We start from the raw sequence: 19,803 nt of genomic DNA on the forward strand, positions 1-19,803 counted from the left end.
CATATGCCAGAGATGCAATATGATGTCCAATATGAACAACTTTCATTTCCATCATCCACAACAATCCCTTTATTTAACACCAATGAAGAAAATGGAAAATACTTTTTCCATGACCTCAAAGCACATTACCAGAAAGTTACAGCATTGGCATATTTTAAAAAGGAAGAAACACACAGAAAATGACTAAGTCAGAAAGCAGCTGAACACTGTTCCTTGAATTTTGGAGGGAAAAATTCAGTGCTAATGTTTCCACTAATGGAAAGGGTGTCTTAGAAAAATAGCTTACACAGTAGTCTTGAAAAGCCCAGATATGTCAGTTTCTTGTGATTCTTACTCTTTTGAAGTTAACTAAATATCCTTAGCTCTATGCACTGAAAGTTATTAAATCTGATATATTAGATCTGACAAAAGACAGTTCTATTGTCTAAATTTACTAGAAAAAATGAATAAATGAACTAAGAGAGGAAATTCACCACTGAGCAAAACATTTAGAAATGCTAAATAGAAGACAGAGAAAAAAGCAGCACAAAACACAGGAAAATATTACAAAAACAAAGAAAAGGAAGCATCATAGAATCATAGAACGGTTTGGGCTGGAAGGGACCTCAAAGACCATCTAGTTCCAACCCCCCTGCCATGGGCAGGGACACTCTCCACTAGACCAGGTTGCCCAAAGCCCCATCCAACCTGGCCTTGAACACTGCCAGGGAGGGGGCAGCCACAACCTCTCTGGGCAACTTCTTCCAGTGTCTCACCACCCTCACAGTAAAGAATTTCTTTCTAACATCTAATCTAAATCGACCCTCCTTCAGCTTAAACCATTACCCCTTGTCCTATCACTCCATGCCCTTGTAAAAAGTTCCTCCTCTCCAGCTTTCTTGTAGGCCCCCTTCAGGTACTGGAAGGCTGCTGTAAGCTATCCCTGGAGCTGAACAAGCCCAACTCTCTGAGCTTGTATTCATAGAAGAGGTGCTCCATCCCTCTGACCATCTTCGTGGCCCTCCTCTGGACTCACTCCAACAACTCCATATCCTTCTTATGTTGGGGGCCCCAGAGCTCGATGTAGTTCTCCAGGTGGGGGCTCACAAGAGCAGAGTAGAGGGGGAGAATCACCTCCCTCGACCTGCTGGTCACGCTTCTTTTGATGCGGCCCAGGATATGGTTGGCTTTCTGGGCTGCAAGCACACAGTGCCAGGTCATGTTGAGCTTCTGCCTCACAGCCTGGTCTCATCAGCAAACTTGCTGAGGGTGCACTCGATCCCACTGTCCATGTTGCCAAAGATGTTAAACAGTGCCAGTCCCAACACTGACCCCTGAGGAATGCCACTTGCAACTGGTCTCTGCTTGGACATTGAGCCATTGACTGCAACTCTTTGACTTGCAACCATCCAGCCAATTCCTTACCCTCCAAGCAGTCCATCTGGCAAATCCATGTCTCTCCAATTTAGAGACAAGGATGTCATGCAAGACAGTGCCAAATGCTTTGCACAAGTCCAGGTAGGTGACATCTGTCACTCTTCCCTTATCCACCAATGCTGTAACCCCATCGTAGAAAGCCATCAAATTTGTCAGGCACAATTTACCCTTAGTGAAGCCATGTTGGCTGTCACCAGTCACTTCCTTATTTTCAATGTGCCTTAGCATAGTTTCCAGGAGGATCTGCTCCACGATCACACCAGGCACAGAGGTGAGACTGACCAGCCTGTAGCTCCCCAGGTCTTCCTTTTTTTCCCCTTTTTAAAAACGGGTGTTATGTTTCCCCTTTTCCAGTCAGTGGGAACTTCACCGGACTGCCACGACGTCTCAAATAGGATGGATAATGACTTTGCAGTTTCATCCACCAGTTCCCTCAGGACTCATGGATGCATCTCATCAGGTCCCATGGACTTGTTTGTGCATCTTCAGGTTCCTTAGATGGTCTGAACCTGATCTTCCCCTACAGTGGGTGGTTCTTTGCTCTCCCAGTCCCTGCCTTTGCCTTCTGTGACATGGGCAGTATCGATAGAGCACTTGCCAGTGAAGAGTAAGGCAAAAAAGTCACTGGGTACCTCAGTCTTCTCCATATTGTAGGTAACCAGGCCTCCCATTTCCTTCTGGAGAAGGCCCACATTTTCCCTCATCTTCCTTTTATCACTGATGTACCTATAGAAGCTTTTCTAGTTGCCCTTGACATTCCTGACCAGATTTAATTCTGTCAGAACTTTAGCTTTCCTAACCTGACCCCTGGCTGCTCAGACAATTTCTCTGTATTCCTCCCAAGCTACCTGCCCTCGCTTCCACCCTCTATACGCTTCCTTTTTGTGTGTGAGTTTGTCCAGGAGCTCCCTGTTCATCTATGCAGGCCTCCTGGTGTTTTTGCCTGACTTTCTATTTGCCGGGATGCATCAGTCCTGCGCTTGGAGGAGGTAACCCTTGAATATTAGCCAGCTGTCTTGGGCCCCTCTTCCCTCCAGGGCTTTGGCCCATGGCACTCTACCAAGCAGATCCCTGAAGAGGCCAAAGTCTGTTCTCCTGAAGTCCAAGGTAGTGAGCTTGCTGTACAAGCTTGCACCCTCCTCGCTACCCTGAGGATCTTGAAGTCCACCATTTCATGGTCATTGCAGCCAAGGCTGCCCTTGAGCTTCACATTCCCCACCAGTCCCTCCTTGTTGGTGAGAACAAGGTCCAGCATGGCACCTCTCCTTATTGGTTCCTCGATCACTTGGAGAAGGTAGTTATCATCAATGCATTCCAGCAGTGGAACTACATCATCATGCAGAAAAGCTTTATACTTTTAATAAAACAACACTCACATTGGTCATCCCAACAGTGACAAACAAAACCAAGCATATCTTGTTTCTGGAAAGATATATTTGCTTTTTTGTTTGTTTGTGGTTTTTATATATCACAAACAATTTACAAATGTAAATGAATTTGCTTCAGTACTCATCTATGTCATCATAAGCAAGCTTAGAATGCAAACCTAGTGTTTTACGTAGTAGACCAATACGATTTCAGACATTTGTAATCACATAAGTTTTCACAGATAACTAAAGTGAACAAGGATGTCTAACTCTTGTGGTAACAAATGTATTGTTCATACCACCTTCACAAATAACACAGCACAATCAACACCTTTTGATGGCAACTGCTCTCTAAAAAGCTGTGCTTTCATTTCCTACACATTAACATACTATAACCTTGCTGTCCTTCAAACTGCCTCGGAATGACAAGCTCTTTCCTCAATTAGTATCTTCATTCATCTTTACCAGCTTCTGAAGCTCTTAAACAATAAATCAAATCAACTTCTAAGTGCTTTTCTTTCATATACTCACGTCAGGATTGTGTGCACCCTCAGCAGAAGGGTTCAGGCTTACAGCTTGGAGGCAAAGAAAAACTGTGACCCCAAATCATAAGAGAATGTCAAAAGAATTTCCAAAAGCATGGAGTAAAACAAAGCACATAAAAATATTTTTGTTGTTTTCTTACCAAAAGATCTATGCTATAGGGACAAATAATACATAACAGAAGTTCTTTTGACATATACAGAAAATAAACACACAATCTCATTGATCAGATTTCCAAAAAATCAGGGTTAAAAATGGGAAAACATTAACGGCAAGGCACTCCTTGAGAACGTTCATTTGATAACCAGCTTGCTTTCATCATTTCAACTTAGCTCAAACCAAATGAGTATAGAAAATCATGTCTTCCTTAATTATAACTGGAATAAAGCCAAGAGGTGTGGGTTTAAAAACTGTATGCAGGATCCAGATAATTTCTTTTGGAGATGTTTAATGAGCAATGACCCATCATTCTTTTTAGATGTGTGTGCCATCGTCATTGTTTTCTGCCCTCTAAAGATAAATGGAGAAGAAAATAATGGCTTATAATATCACAATTTCAGAGGTCATCAGAGGGGATGAAAACTTCAAAATAGTTTTAGAGTCAGAGATTAAAAACTTTCCTCTGTTAAGATTGTTAGCATGAATAGGGGTATTAACATCTGCAGATGACCTCAAACAGTTCTAAAGTCCAAGAGAGAGCTTTTGCTGTAAAAATTTACTCTAACTGTTTAGAGATAACAAAGCAGGAAAACAGTTAATGTGGCTAATTTCTCTGAAGCAAATAATTTACAATGCCACTTCTTTTGGAAGGCATTGTGATATATGCAGAAAGAATTGCTGAAAATTTTGTAGCTTACTCATGATAGGCATGTAGCCACTGTAAAAAAAGACATCACTGAAATGTCCTACATAAAGCTATCATGTACTTAATGCACCATAATTGTGACAAGTTACTTACTGCAATCTTTTGCCTGAATTCATGAGATTTCATTAATCAGACTGCCTTCTTCAGAGGACATGCATGTTTACCAGCACAAATACCAACTACCACTGTACAAATTTCTCAAGGGCATGAAATAAAAGCCAGTCTCACAATTAACTGTTCATTAATATCTACCCTTAAAATCGCCAAACTCAAATTTAATATTTGACTAATGGCTGGAGAACTTAAATGATTCCTCTTGTCATTTTAACAGAGATTTTGTAATAACCAGGCAAACATCTTACAGCTATTTTCACATGCCTCAAAGAACAACTTTTGTGCTACAATCCTTCCTCGGTCAAACTTTTACAAACATTTATGTAGACATGAACATGCTTATTGAGAAAATTGACGCAACGTACGAGTTACTGCTTAAAAGCCGGTTTAGTTGCAATCAGGCAGGCTTCAGTCTGCCTCAAAAAGTGCACAGCAATGAACTAATTCTTTCCCCATCTTGTGCAGCCTTGGGAATAAAACAGACAAGAGAATACTGATAGATTTTTCTACATCAGACAAATCTGATAGATTTTTATCCTTATTTTCTAAGGTCATCCATCTCTCCACTCCTTTTGCACTGATCAAAATACAAAGGTACTAGGAGATGCCTAAGGTACAACATTTGGAAACTGAAAAATTGCTAAAAATAGAGATTTTGAAGAACATATTTTACTATACTAAAAATTAGTTCTTAATGATTATGAAGTCCTCATAAAACACAAATATTTCCAAGATGCCACACACTGTAGTTCAGAAGGAAGAAATCACGTATTGTGAAATAATTGGCAATTATATAATTAAGGCTTGTCTGCTAATTATCTCCAAACCAACCTCTCCAGTGGCATTCTGTGAATTCTGGGTATATAACTGCACATTTCTAACATTTCCAGTTTTTCTTCTTTTAATGGACAACTGCATACATTACTGGCTATATTTGTGTTAGAAGTTGATTTTCAGTCCACCAATACTTATACACAGTGCATCACAAAAAAAAATCATTAAGCAATAAAATTTATTTAAAAGAATGACTTGTATCACTTTTGCATAAACCTGTTTGGCAAAGTAACAAACTTTCCACTAATGACTTCACTTCCCTTTTGTTTTCTACTAAATATAACAACTTGAAAAACCTGTATCATTCTCAGTATTGTTTGCTTCTGTGACCTGACCACTTATGCAACTGACAGTTCCATGATACAGTGTATGCTAGCCCAATTATTTTTTTTAGTAAATGGGGATAAATGTGGTTCCAATTAAGAAAGTTACTCTACCTCTTGAGGCAATGTTATCAAACCAGAATCCAATAATGTTTTTGGCTTTCAGTGTACCTACAAAAGACACATACATTACTTTGGCAGACATGCTTAAGAGTAGTATTTGCTGTTATGTGTTCCAAAATATTTTTTGATTTCCATACTTTGTCAGCATATGCCTTTTCCTAACTGCTTCTGTAAGTGAAATTTGAAATTCTTAATTTTATTGTCATCTCACAGATAGCATCCATTGCCAAAACATTTGGTGCAGCCTATATTTACACATTACATATGCAAGAATTTATCTTTCCTGCTACAAAAGTTGTTTTCAGTTTATCTTTGTCACACAGGGAAAGAAGATAGGAATTTAAATATAATCTTCTCCTTTACAATGCCTTTTGTCCAAAGGACTGTGAAATCCTTTGTCAGCTCTGGATATGTTCCCAACATCAGCAGGAGCTGAGCATACTCTGCAACAACTGAGGGCGAAGATGCACAAGAAGGGCTAAACAGATCAAAAAGCACCCGGCTAGAATTTAGTCCCATTTTTGCTATCTCCTTCTGCATTTTCCACTTATCTTCAGCTGACCTTGATGTTCACTGGGCCCTTCATTGAGGACAATATCCAGGAAAAATGGCATGGTTTTTGCTACAATAGCAAGTTGAATTAGTTCAACAGTCAAATTAGTGATATGGTCAGTAAGAGGAATGAGGCAGGATGCACAGATGGCAGCAGAGAATGGGAGGGAGGAGCAAGGAAAAAAGAAATGGTAGCAAAACCTTTTCGTGACTGATTCAGCTAGATCAGAAGTCACTTACACAACTCTATCACAACAAGAATTTCACACAATACAGAGTCAGGTCTTAAAATTAACATACGTACATATATATCCACTCACCCTTCTTTTTACTAATATATCACCAGGTAACCAAATAATACAGGAAGGGATGTGGATTTTAGCAATAAGAAATAATTTCAAGAAATTGCTACATCGATACTCTATCTGTAGGGCCCTACCTGAAAGGCTCAGAAAATTGCATCAAAACATCCTTAGCCACTGTTTAATTAGTCTCTAATGTGTCTTCATATTACAATACTGTTATTTTGTGGCCATTAAAAAAAAAAAAACAAAAACCCACAACCAAAAAACCACTTTCCTCTCCCCTTGCTACTTTCAAAAAGAAATCCAAGCAAAAAATCTTCCCATCCCTCTTCAAGGAAACAAAGAAATCCACAATGGTCACCTATATCTAACAGAAACCAGATATCTTTTGAAGATAACAGATTTCATGTGATACTAACTTTCTAAAACCTTGCTAATAAAATCATAACAAAGCATTTTGTAGGAAAACAATCAGTAAAATATAAATATTGTAAAACACACAATGTTTCATGATGCAGTTCTGTACATACAGTACAATACAGTTACCCTAGCAGAGGAAAAAAAAAAAAAAAAAGACTCAACCCCAGCAAAACAGGGCATACATATGAAATGCGAGTAGTCTTTGATATTCTGAGATTTAGGTTTTGTTTAATCAAATTAACAATTGGAAAGATTATTCCACATGTTTGTGAAGTGTAGTAGTGATCTACAACTCAAGCTATTATTCCAGTGAAATGTACATATTGTAGTGGAACTATCCATAGCATTACATAAACCGAAATAGTACACCAAGATGACAATAACAAAAGAAAGAAACCTAAAATTGCAACATAAGATCAAAATATTTAAGTAGACAATTCCCAAAATACTTTTCCTTTGGTTGCTAAACTGGCACCATTATTTTTTTTAGTCTGAATTCATTCCGGGAAATTCCAAAAGAGTTTATTCTCATTTTGCTTCCTCAAGGTTATTTTCATAACAATGAGAAACAGAAATATTTATGCAGAAAGTAAAGATTACCAACACACTGAAAAAGACTGCAACACAGAGGAGTGATCAGTCATCCAGATAGCTAAAACTTTTACCCAGGCTCCCATTCTTCCTTAACTTGATTACTGCTGTATGAATCATATTTCACTGTCAAAGCCCTTCACAACCTGTCTCTACCACCACCTTCATCTCTCATTCACTACTGAAATGCTGACCTGCCAATGTTAGCTATCTGGAGCCCATCAGTTTGGGGCCTTCTCCCTCTTTCTTGTTTGAGAGATATTCCCTGAAAAATTCCATGAAGCTGCCCCAATATCTTCCTTCAAATTCAGTTGGTTTTTTTGGGTTTTTTTCCTATAATACCTATTGAAAACTCAAGAACAGGTTTTCAGGAAGGTGACATTATTGCCAATGCCATCGAGTAACAGCTCAGCCAATCCAATTGTGGGTTGTCACTTTGCTTGCACCAACGCCAGTTCTCAGCTGATCCAGTGGTAAGCAGATATAGGGTATTAAATGAGAAAAAAATCCCTAAAACCACAAAACCCACAAAAAACAAAGCAAAACCAAAACACAAACCAAAAACTTCCCATGCCCCTAAGTAAGTGGGGTGTTTGACAACCCAGGTCACTCAATCGGCTCACTTTGGAGTCAAATGAATATCAACGTCAGCTCAAGGAACACACAGCTGGGTAGTAAGGGGAAAGGGAGGGCACCAAAACGTTCTCCTTCAGGTGGCAATTAGCTGCACTACACAACATCACTGTTTGCACATAACTTGGCAATTTAAAGGGTCAAGCAATAAAACAGGGTTAAGGGATGTCCCTTTAGTTACACTTTGATAACTTTCATGTCACCGCACTGTGAATCAAATCAGGGAATTGACCCAGATTAAAAAGAAACTATTTCTCCTGGATTATTTTTTTACTTCAGTGTGCCTGAACAGATGGTTGCTCTGCTGCAACTGAAAGATTAGTTTGCTGGTGTCAGGGCAGGAATAAGTACCGTGCACTGAGAGAAGCAGCAACACCTAAAGACAGCACTGCTGTAGCATGACTTTTAATATGAAAACAAAGCCTCATACTAACCTATGTTTTAAGTGTACAAACTAACCTTCATCCTTCTCCTGTGTTATACCTACACTATTTAGCACAGGTACGGGGTGGGGGTTTGTTCTGTATTTATAAACCTCTCAGGTACTGTGGTGCTACAAATAACTTCTTTAAATGCCTGTGAAAATCCCTTAGAAAATAGATATATTCTTATGTTGAGTCTGCAACTTATGTTGTTGTGGGGTTTTTTCCCCCTAATATAAAATAGAAGCTTTTGAAGGAGCTGTTTATCAATGTTGTAGTTGGCTGAACAATAGGGGTTTTTCCTTGTTTGAAAATATATTTCCATAGTCTAATTTTAAAATTGTTTAAAATTTTTTTTGGGGGGAAAGAAGTTGGGGAACCAACTATGCACTGAATTTCCACTGGAATTATTTTGCCTTTTAATTAAACCTTTAAGAAGCCTACTTAATCCTACCATCTAAAAAAAAAAAATCAAAACTGGAAGCCTATTACAGTTACAGAACTGCTAGCTTGCTATGGTAAGAAGCTAGCAAGAATAATATAAAATATCCAATAACATTAGACCATGTTAGCCTTGCCTCCTTTTCTAAATTTTAACACAAGTATTTACTGATTTCACAAGTACTTGACTGACATATCAAACAGTGAAATGGTAAATTAATTATTTATAAAAGGGCAACATTATTGTGACCAGGTACGAATATAAAAGCTATATGCTGCTAACAGCTGCAAAAAGGGTTACTTGCTGTTTATGACTATGTCTATGACTAGCTCTTGAAGTCACATTCCCTGTTACAATCTTAAAGTTCTTTACCACAGGACAGAAATTAGCAATGCTACATCAAATCATAGATACATAAAATTTTGTAACTGAAAAACTTCTCTTATCAAATTAACTTAGGTACACAAGCCTCTGGGAAGTTTTTGTCCAGTTCTTGTCAACCCAAAAAGACTATCTTGTATTATCTTCAAACCAACATCCGTGTATTACACTTTCTGACCAATCTCTCTCTCTGACGCTGATACCAACATGGAAGAAGTGCGAACAGGAAATCAGAATGCTAGAAGGTCAACTGATGTCTTTCAGTGCTTACTTAAAAATAAGCCCTCGGTTTGATTAAATCTTCATATTTAGGTGACTACCTTTATTTTTATCCTTTAAAGTAAATAAATAATAAATAGTATCTTCTACTATACCAAGCAGATAATGAGCCCTATTGTTACGTATATTTTTCTTTCCAAAGTAAAGAACCTCTAATAATTTACTGTAATTGCTAATAAAAAACTTTACTGAAAATTAATCAATGAATAGGTAATTAAGTCAACCAAAAGGTATTTATTACACAAAATCTTCATTACAAAAGATATTATCAATTCCATTAATTCCTGGTTTACAAGAACAACCACGTTCTGTTTTTAAACACATATTTAAATACAGCCCTCTCACCATTTCCTCATGTCTTTTACTTCATGACTACATCATTAGTTAATATTGATTTCTATCTCCCCTTTTAGTGGTAGGAAACAATTTGCCTTAAAACGATCATCAATAACTATTCTAAAACAACACAAAGAAGTTATATGTAAGCTAGTTGCAAACTCATCGCGGAATACGTTTCCTAAATACTTCAGGCCCTGCTCTATATTCTTTATGCATCGTCACAAAAGCTCTCCAACATTTTGACAGAGCACCACCACCAACAGGTCCTTGTGAAACAGCAGAACTATGACATAAGCAGAAAAAGACAAGCAGTGCAATACATCCACATGGATGTTGTACTGAGTTTATTAATCAGACCTTACAGAGTTCCGCCAGTTTTAAAAAACAAAACAAAAACAAAAAACACAACAGACTAAAATTGTGTAACATTGTCATACAGATAAGCCTGCATTTAAAACAGAAATAAAAAAATGGAAGACCTAATGTTGAGATCTTCAGTATAAACATTTTTTCTGCTCTAAGGTAGAAAAATGCAATCTCACCTGTATAAAAAATGCTAAGAAAATATTATCTTTCAAATATTGAAAGATATTTTTAAAAAGTTTTAAGATTTTGTGAAAACCTTTGGACAAATGAGCAAATTGTCGGGGTTTTTTTCCAACATAACATAATTTCCAACTTTTTGCCAAATCTAAATGTCAAATTTAAAGCATCATATTAATCCACAAACACAACTCTTCACCTTCAACTCACAATCTAGTCATAGGTCCTTCACCCTATTGTAAAGCTAGTGCTGCTTAAAATTATGAACAACTCCAGTGGGTTTCTCCTGCTATCTGAAAATCTAAGCATACTCTGCTTGGGGCTACTCTCTGTACGTTAAGTCAAAAATATGATACAGTTAAGCTGTTTGAGAACTTAAATGCATGTCATTATAGTTCAAAAAGGTAGGTTAAAACAACTGAAACATAAGGCAAAAGTGTGCAAGTACCTTATCAATTCTGGCACAGGCACATTGGAGCCACTATTAGGATAGAATTTACAAAAAGTAATCAAATACTATTTTCTGCCAGAACCTCAAGTTTGGTTAAGATGTTATCCAAGATTTCTTCTTGGTTCTTGACCACATGACAGAGTAAGCTCTGGGCATCAGCACAGTTAGCATCGTTTAGGGCTGCTAAGCAGCCCTAGTACGGTTGATCTCGATCACCACTAAGTTTGTGTCCAAGTAAGAGTATTGCTGATCAGGGAAAAAGCCACTGCAAGGAGTCACCAGCAGACCCTACCCCAACGGCAGCCACAAACCCTTAAAATGTGCTCTCAAGGCATCTAACTAGCCCAGCATTACAAGACAGAGACAGAGAGCGCAAGCGGTGACAACCCCAGCTAGCGCTCATCGGGCCTCTAGGCTGATCCCTTTTCTGTCCATTGGACATAATTTACCATTAAACTCATGCTTCTAAATTTCACTACCTACATTGCTGAAAAGCTTTGAATTAGCTGCAATAGACAAGCATTTCCATTGTGCTTCCAACAAAGCTGCTACGAAAATGTGAATGCAGAAAAAAATAGGGGATAGGAAGCACAGTGACAAAAAAAAGACACAAATCTGGAAATGTAACATGAAGTCTCATAAGCTTAAGCTAAATGGTAGCATAGACATTGTCCATAGAAATGGTTTCATCTACAGTAAACTCCTTTGAGGACTGGCTGACAGAAGACAATGAAGTATGACAAGTCCTTCAAGCAGCGGACATTCAGCTCATTTAACTTGCATCACTGTTACGAATATGGAAAGCAACACGAATTTGGCTCCCCAATGGTCAGTAATTTATGCAAGGATTCCTATCTTGTGTCAGTCAGAATATATACATATAGTATTCTCTAGTCAAAATGAAAAACTTTAACTTAAACATTCCTTCATTTATATAATTATTTTTCATTATCAAAATAAAATTAAATACATTTCTACAGAGAAGTTTCCTGAAGTCCTTAACTGAATAGGCCACAAGCAAGTAAATTGTAACTTCAAAAAAAAAAAAAAGCAATATATGTGTAAAAGAAAGGACTGCTGAGGAATTATTCTGGTAACTTCACTTAAGAGTGATGCACATTACAGAACAATCTTCTAAAAGCATTTATAAAAGCAAGAACTGCTTTTACAGTTTATCTTGACAAATACTTTTAAAGATATACCCTAGAATTAAAATTCCAGGAGCACTCATGAATTCAGTGCAATGCCATGCATGTGTCAGCTGCCATGGAATTTCCAGATAATTTGTTTGTGGAATTTCTACACAAATGGACTGTTACATAATTAACTTGCTGTTATGATATTCTAAATGTAGATGTCACACAGATAAAAATAAACACAGCTACATATTTTGAACGCCTCCCTCAAGAAACAACCTCTTACTGAAAATAAGCATACATTAATTTTGTATTTTTTTTTCTCCAGGTAATAGGCTAGCACTCAGAAATCCATTTATAAGCAAATCTTTCTCCATAAATCTCTGCTCAGTCAACAAAAACTAACAAGGCAGAAGAATGTAATAACAAGCAGGAAGGGCAATCATATGAAGACTATTACAAGCCAGTTATACAGGTCAATTGTCTAATCTCTTCTGGAACAATAGGTGCTATGGAAAAAAGTCTTCCACAGCAAAATATCCTTAAAAATTTCATAGAGGGGAAAAAATAAAAAGTTCAAAGAAGAACCACGAGCACAGCCAAACACTTAGAGGAAGATGGAGTCAAAAGGTTCACTTATTTCCCTGGATGAAAAATAAGAATAAAACCAGAGACAGAATAATAGGAAAGAATAAGAAAAAATAGTAATACTAACATGCTATCAGGTTTGTTCTCCCTATTTCATAGCACAAGAACAAAGGGACATTAAAAAAAGGATTAGATAGGAAATTAAAAATCAATTAACGGAATTAATTGTCACATGTTGCACAATTATACTGTAGAATTCCTTGCCACAAGAACTCATGAGGACATAAAGCATTTCCAGACATCTGAAACTGTAAAACATTTTGGAAAATATACCATGTGCTTCATAGGATAATTCTTTAAAACACTCAGGTGAAAAAAATGGGCACAGATTACACAAATTATTTCTCCCTTCCCCTCCTGCCCTCAATTTTGCCATGATATTCCTAGCTCGTAAGTGTTTAGAGGAGACTTTTCAGAAGCAGGAAACTGGACTAGGTCTCTACATCATAGACTTCGAAGACAATTCTTGTATTTTCAGAGTGGGTAGTTTTTTTCCACTTTTTTGTTTCCTCACTAAAAGAAAAGGTTGCTGCTTAAATCATTTAACGTTCCAACTCATGTAAAACTGTGTTTATGAATTTGCAACTAATTGGAATGTACATTTCATAATCAATATTCAGAAATATTTCTGTCTGCCACAGTGAAAATAAAGTTATAATTCCTCAGTCATAGAAATATTATCTTCATGCACAGTAAGTAAACATTTAGATTTCAATATGAAGACTAGAGGCATTAACTGTAACCACCTGGGCAGTCCCTTATGTACACTCAACTTACTTTTCCAAAGCATTCAAAGCAAACACACACTGCAGTTCTGTAGACACATGTATTTTATATACCATAGCAAGACATCAAATCAGCAGAGGAGATAACATTGCAAGATGAAAGACAGTGGAATACCTGACCCTCTGTGCTTTCCTTAAGCCAAGCCTTTAATTTTCTTCTACATAAGAAAAAAAAAAACAATAGTCCAAATGACAAGAAAACCCAGTGAGGTCCCACAAGAAGAAAGAAACTATTTGCATAAATATTTATACAGAATATACCATACAAATAACTACTTTTAACTTTTTAGCTTTGCAAAGCTGAAAGAACATTACCCAAATACTCAAGTTCATATACTGCTAAGACAAAATTATGTCTAGTTGAAAGACCCATAGGATTCTCAGATACTTTTGAGTTAATTGAAAAACAATAAATATTTTGACAACAAACTGCATGCTTTTCAACTTAATCAGGTCTTACATAGACAGCAACTATGACACTTACATTGAGGATGAAACAGCAAGCCTGAGGAAGGCAAGGAATTGCTAAGATACAGGTGCATCAACTACATTTTATAGCTTTTAAATTTTAAATTCACAAAATCGAGAAGGTGAAAGTCAGATAAAATGTGTAATGAGAGGCAAGGGCTACAAAATGGATTCTATAATTTGTGGGACTCCCCAGGTATGGATTCATCTTACAAAGAACAGAAGAAAAGCCGCTGATGAAACAAATGATTCACAAGTCACACCAGCATTAGATGGGTACAGAAGCCAACCCAAGGACCATAAGGGCCAAACTGCCACCATGATTAGGCCTAAGTTTGTTGTTTTTCAGATCACCGCCAGCAAATAACAAGGCCAACAAGGCCAAATAGGTTCACAGATCTCACACACCTTACCCAACAGTATTTACAATCGATATACTGAAGGGAAATAAAAAATAATTTTAAAAATAGTTCAATCATAAGCCCCGGGCTGGCCGCTGATGGGTCATTCCCCGCCAGAGGGGTAAAAGAGAGCACTGACCCCTCAGCACTTTGACCCCCGAGTCCTCTCCGCGGCCCCGCCAAGTGCACGAAGTGCTTTAACCAGAGGCGCAGTAACGAAGACAAGGAGGCGGCGAGGGTACAGCCTAGCCGGCACCCCCTGCTCCAGCCCGACCCCCCTGGAACCGCGGCCACCGGGCGCCGCGCACTGCCAGCTCGTCCCCGCGGGGACATAAGAGCTGCCACCCGCCACCACCCGCAGCGGGGCCCCAGGCGCCCGACTCTGCTGAGGAACCAGGGGAGGCGGCGCGGGCGAACGTGCCGACAGGGACCGAGGGCAGCCAAGCCAGCCCACGCCGCCCCCCGGGGCCGATGTGGCAGCGCCAGAGGGGCGGGCAGGAAAAGGCGGATCTGCATCCGGGCTCACTCGCTGTCTGGCGCGCTCACTCACCCATCATGGCGGCGGCAAGGGAGGGGAGGGGAAGCGAGTCCCGCGCGCGCGCACCCACCGGTGCCGGCCACCGCCCGAGCGCTCCCTTGCAGCCCTCAGCGCCGGCGCGAGCGGCTAGGCCAGCCGGCAGCGGACTGCGCATGCGCCGAGGCGCGGGGCCCTCTGGGTAATGTAGTTCTCGCTTCTTCACACCGCCCAGCTCTCCTCACGTGGCCGCCTGTCCCCTTCTTCCCCCTGTGTTAATTACTTTGTGCTAACTTCTGTCGCGCGGCGTGGTGCCTGCCCGCTTTTCGGTGTACCTGCCTGCGAGCTGCGCGTGCCGGGGGTTTGTCGTTGGGGTGTTTTTGCTTCTTTACCTCCTGCTTCCCCCGCGCACGTGACACCCCCCCCGCAGGCAAGGCGGCGGGTTGTTGACGCGTTGCCTAGTGACGGGCGCGAGGCCGGAGACGCGTGCTAGCTCCAGCCAGTGCCCGCCCCGCCCCTAACGGACCCCGCTGAGGGACCCCGGCGGGTGGTGCAAGGGGTGAGGCAGGGCGGGAGCCGGCGGGCGGGGGGACGGGCAGGCCGGGTGGGAAAAGCCCCGGGGCGACAAGAATAGCAGGTGGTGATGAAGGGCTAGGGACGGAGAAGCGAGCGCGGTGGGGAGGAGGGAGACGAGCGGGGATGCAGAAGGGGGCTGGAGGGGCGAGGGACGAGGGGCAGGCGAGGATGCCTGTCAGGCGCAGCGAAGGCGCGGGAGGGGTGTGGGGGGGGTGTCGCTGCTTGGGAAGGGAGCAACAGTGGTAGACCTGCTGCGTTTTCTAACTTAATGGGGCGGGGCGTTGATGTTTGTTTGTTTTTTCCAGTCGGTATTTTGCTTCTTGTCCGTCGCAGACGCTGGTGGGGAGATGGTAGTGGAGAAAGTGGCCTCAAGCCCCTCAAAGCCCGTAGGTGACAGATGCCCCCAGCAGCAGGAGCCACTGGGGCACGTGAAGAAAAGCAAGCAGCAGGTCTCCGACGGATTCACTGTTAAAGCCATGATGAAAAACACTGTGGTATGTTTGCTGCTAGCAGAGAGGTGATGTTAATTCATTTACTCTCATGTGCCCAGGAAAGTATAGTGAGTTAGACCTGCGGATAAAGCGTGTCAGGAAGGTGTGTGAGTTGCTAAAACTTTATCTGGAGTTTGCTGGTTGCTGAAATTACCTTCAGGCTTTACAGAAGTATTATCATAAGGTAATAGTCTGTGCCTGTGGAAATTGTGCTGCTTCGCCTCCAAGTGTATTGCTTTGGTGCCACAGTTTTTCTGTATTGTTTTGAATTGGCCATGCACGTTCTATTAAACTGTCAGCCTATGGAATTGTGTGCAAGGCTTACTGCCTCACATTTAGGAAAATGCTGTTAAATCATGCTGTGGCATTATTTTAAAGTGTTTTCATGTACTGGCACAGTATGGTATAAATTTGATGTGAATGTCACATAGGATGGCAAAGATCTGGAAAAGACATTCATTCTTAAAATAAGCTTGGAAAAGAATAAAAAGCTTCCACATGGTACAGGAGAATACTAAACTGGAAACAAATGTTAGGTCTCCCATCTCATAGTTTAAAGACAAAGAGGAGTTGATCCAGCAAGCTTCGCTTTCAGTAATAGTCCCAATTTCTAACTCATTTAGAGGTATGTGGGTAAAAATACTAGGATAAAGGCCTTTCAGTTGCTTTATATTGTTTTATTTGTCTGCTTTTGTCAGATTTTAGGAATAAAAAAAGCTTCAGCTAGTACAGAATGCAAATCTTCAACAATAAGTTGATGAGCTAATAATATGAGCACTCATCTGTGCTTAAACTCCTGAACTGTATTTTTCTTTTTTTGGACACAATTCAAGGTGTTAGCAGTCTTGTGTTCTCAGGTTTTTTATTAATTTTATATATTATTCTGACAACAGTAATGAAATACATTATTTCCCTTGTTTTGCTGAAACAGTCTTCCTGTTGCAGTCTCTCTGGACTTGTTATCTGTAAGAACATCCTCTTAAAACCCCAAACAAGTCCATCTTTAAACAAATTTTAAATGGAGTAGAAGTTGTGTACATTAAAAACTTTCTCCTTATTAGTAAAACTAGAACATGTTTCACCTTAGTGGGAAGAATACAAGGTGAAAACAACCAAGAAACTTCTTTGTTTTACAGATTGGTATGTTTGTTTTTAATTCTAGAGATATGTGGAATAGACTATAACACTTCAGTGAGGTTAAGGATTAATTTTTCAAAAACATTTCCTCTTTTCTGGACAAAATTTAAGTCATGGATATTTGCACATATTTGTTTACACCTTGATATGTAAAATATGCTTGATTTTGTGTAGAAGAATCAGCAGTTTCAGTGGAGTCTGAGAAATATATATTTAATTTCAAAAAAGGAGCTTTGACTTGTGAACATAACTAGGTATGAGTTTAATCCAAATGTAAGTTTTCTTTTAAATATTTATAGAGTTTTAACTTTTATGGCTGCAATTCTAACTTTCTAAATGTTAAATGGTATGGTACCGTCATTAAGCAACAGCAAATGGGTAACTCTGCTGCCTTTGGAGCTACTCATTGAATCATAGAAATGATGGGGTTTTGGCATGGACCTCTGGAGATTATCTAACCCAACTTCCCATTTGACATGGGCCTGTCACTAGCACTAGATCAGCTCAGGCATGGGTTTCTCTAGCTAAGCTGTGAAAAACCCTCCAACATCATCAGAGATTCCCTGAGCTCTCCGGGTAACCTGTTTTGTGACTGCCTTGCCTGCCTGCCCCCTTGGCACCCTGTCAGGGGTAGGGTTAACAGTGTTCTGACCCGCTCCACGGGTTCTGCTCATAACTGGGTAGGAAGCAGTGGAAATATTAGAGGTCCTGGAAGATTCGTAGTGCCAGGGCTCTATTTTGCAAAAGCTCCAAGTGAGGACAGGCAGCAACTGGAATCATTTCCAGGGGGTGAGTGTGCAAAAAATCAGGATAGCATATGGAATATCTCACTGCCACTCTGTCGGTGCAGAAGTGGGTGTCCCTCTTCTCTTTTCCAACAACTGGTTAAATGGAGCTTCCAATTTACTAAGTACTCACTTGTCAGAGGTTGACATCATCGATGAAGTTCTCATGGAAGGCTTAGGAGTTGACTTGAGGGTTGAAAGCACAGCAGGCAAATATAGTTAAGACATGGTAATTCTTTTTGTTAACAGCATGACAAGGCACAGCATTGTCAGCAACGTGTTCAGCGTCTCCATGTCAAACAACTAGGTACAGATTAATAGCCTTTGATGCAAGCATGTAGAGAGTCTTAAACTCTTAGCATAGTCTAGTAGATTACCATTATGCATATATGACTGTAAATATTATAGTAAAGGTTCCAGAATTCTTTGATGTTGCTTGTGCAAAGAGCGTTTTACTAAGCTATTTTTCATGAAAGTTGCTGGATAAAGTTTTCTTCCCAAGTCTGTTTTCATAGCCAGTAGTAAGTACAGAAATTAAGTACATACAATATTCAAGACTTTTCTCAGCTCTGGCTAAATCTAAAATTTACTTATTGAAATACATTACTTCTTACTAAATATTCACCAAAAAATTGTTCCTGAACTGAAGAAAGTCTTTAGTTTTATGTTATTCCAAAACTGTAAATCCATATAGCAGTTTAGATTAAGAGCAAGACCAAATAAAGGTCTTTTACACTAACAAGCTAGATACTGTGACATGTACGTTTTAATGTTTTGTCCTCCAAGTGGAATCAAGAACGCCATGATATGTGCTCATACTTCATATGTACTGCATGGGTAGAATTAAGAATAGAATTAAAAATTAATATGCAAGCTAGCAAGGAGAAAAGTGTCTATACATAAATGTGGACAACAGGAAGATACCTCTGTTCACTTCTGATCCTCTCCAAATTTTCTGCAACTGTACATGAGCGAATAAAGTGTTAATGCCCTCTTTTCTGTAATAAACTAGTGGTAAAAGCACTTTTACAAGAAGATTCATTTTATTACTTAAAGGGAACTGTAGGAAGGGAATTGCAGTCTATCTCCCAACTTTTAAAAGATTCTTAACCAAGAAGTTACGAGATTACTGAGGTGAAAAAGATCACAGAGGGAAAGGTCTCCACATGTCCTCTCAAAGTGCTGTTACTGTGCTTACTGTGCTGCGAAGAGTTAGGATTCATAGGGCTAGAAAATGGCAAGGTAAGAAACTCACTAGACAGTATATTTTAGTGCATACATCATTCATGCAGGAGTTTTGGAAGCTTTGGGTTTTGGTATTTTATGTCCATTGTTGCTTGCTAGAATGGATCTGATGTTTTTGGAGTAGAACTGGAACTTCAGACATCCCCTCCTGAGCGCTGAGCCAATAAAGCTATGAAAGGATGTTCTTTTTCTTTCTGTTTTTCCTGAACCTTGAATTCCTTCCTCTACAATGGCAGTGTTTCAGCAGGAAAGGAGGAGTTTATCTTTCCTCTACAGGTCCTCCTTTAGTAACATTACTGACAGTAAGTTGAAGTATCCTTCTGCAGCATATGAATGTGAACTCCTCTGGCCAGAGTACTGAATTCAGATTTTCTTCCTGGCTTAGTGTGTTAACCAGTAGCTTTTATACAGAATATATCACAATTACATCCATGTTCCATGAACGCAGTCAGAAACTGCTACTAGTAATGGACCACAGCCAGCCTGTGTGTAAGAGATAAAGTGAGAATATCTACTAGAAGCCCTTGGAAGGGGAGTGATGCTAAGAATTGTTTTGTTCCTGGATTTCAAAAACCAAAGCAGAGCTATTCAACCTGGGAGAGTATTAGCTATGTGCAGAAGCACAACTTCCATCTTCGAAAATAAGTGTAATTGCTAATAAGCAGAAAAAAAGG

The 19,803-nt window shown here is 39.6% G+C and overlaps 2 protein-coding genes across 4 annotated transcripts in view; one reads left to right on the plus strand and one right to left on the minus strand.

Moving 5' to 3' along the window:
- Positions 1 to 15,053, minus strand: part of LOC129204553 (E3 ubiquitin-protein ligase parkin-like) — a 405,002-nt gene extending 389,949 nt beyond the window's left edge. Inside the window, exon 1 of the mRNA XM_054820775.1 lies at positions 14,932 to 15,053. Within this exon, the coding sequence (XP_054676750.1) occupies positions 14,932 to 14,938 (7 nt within the window). The 5' untranslated portion in view covers positions 14,939 to 15,053. The remainder of the gene's footprint in view (positions 1 to 14,931) is intronic.
- Positions 15,054 to 15,228: 175 nt separating this feature from the next.
- The window catches only part of PACRG (parkin coregulated), a 260,040-nt gene continuing 255,465 nt past the window's right edge, over positions 15,229 to 19,803 (plus strand). Inside the window, exons 1-2 of one of the 3 annotated variants that reach the window (XM_054822698.1) lie at positions 15,229 to 15,454; positions 15,777 to 15,965. In XM_054822698.1, coding sequence (XP_054678673.1) covers positions 15,819 to 15,965 — 147 coding nt within the window. In that variant the 5' untranslated portion in view covers positions 15,229 to 15,454; positions 15,777 to 15,818. The remainder of the gene's footprint in view (positions 15,455 to 15,776; positions 15,966 to 19,803) is intronic. The other 2 variants (XM_054822696.1, XM_054822697.1) reach the window with 2 other exon arrangements.

Source organism: Grus americana, chromosome 3, assembly GCF_028858705.1.
Source record: "Grus americana isolate bGruAme1 chromosome 3, bGruAme1.mat, whole genome shotgun sequence".
Lineage (NCBI taxonomy): Eukaryota > Metazoa > Chordata > Aves > Gruiformes > Gruidae > Grus > Grus americana.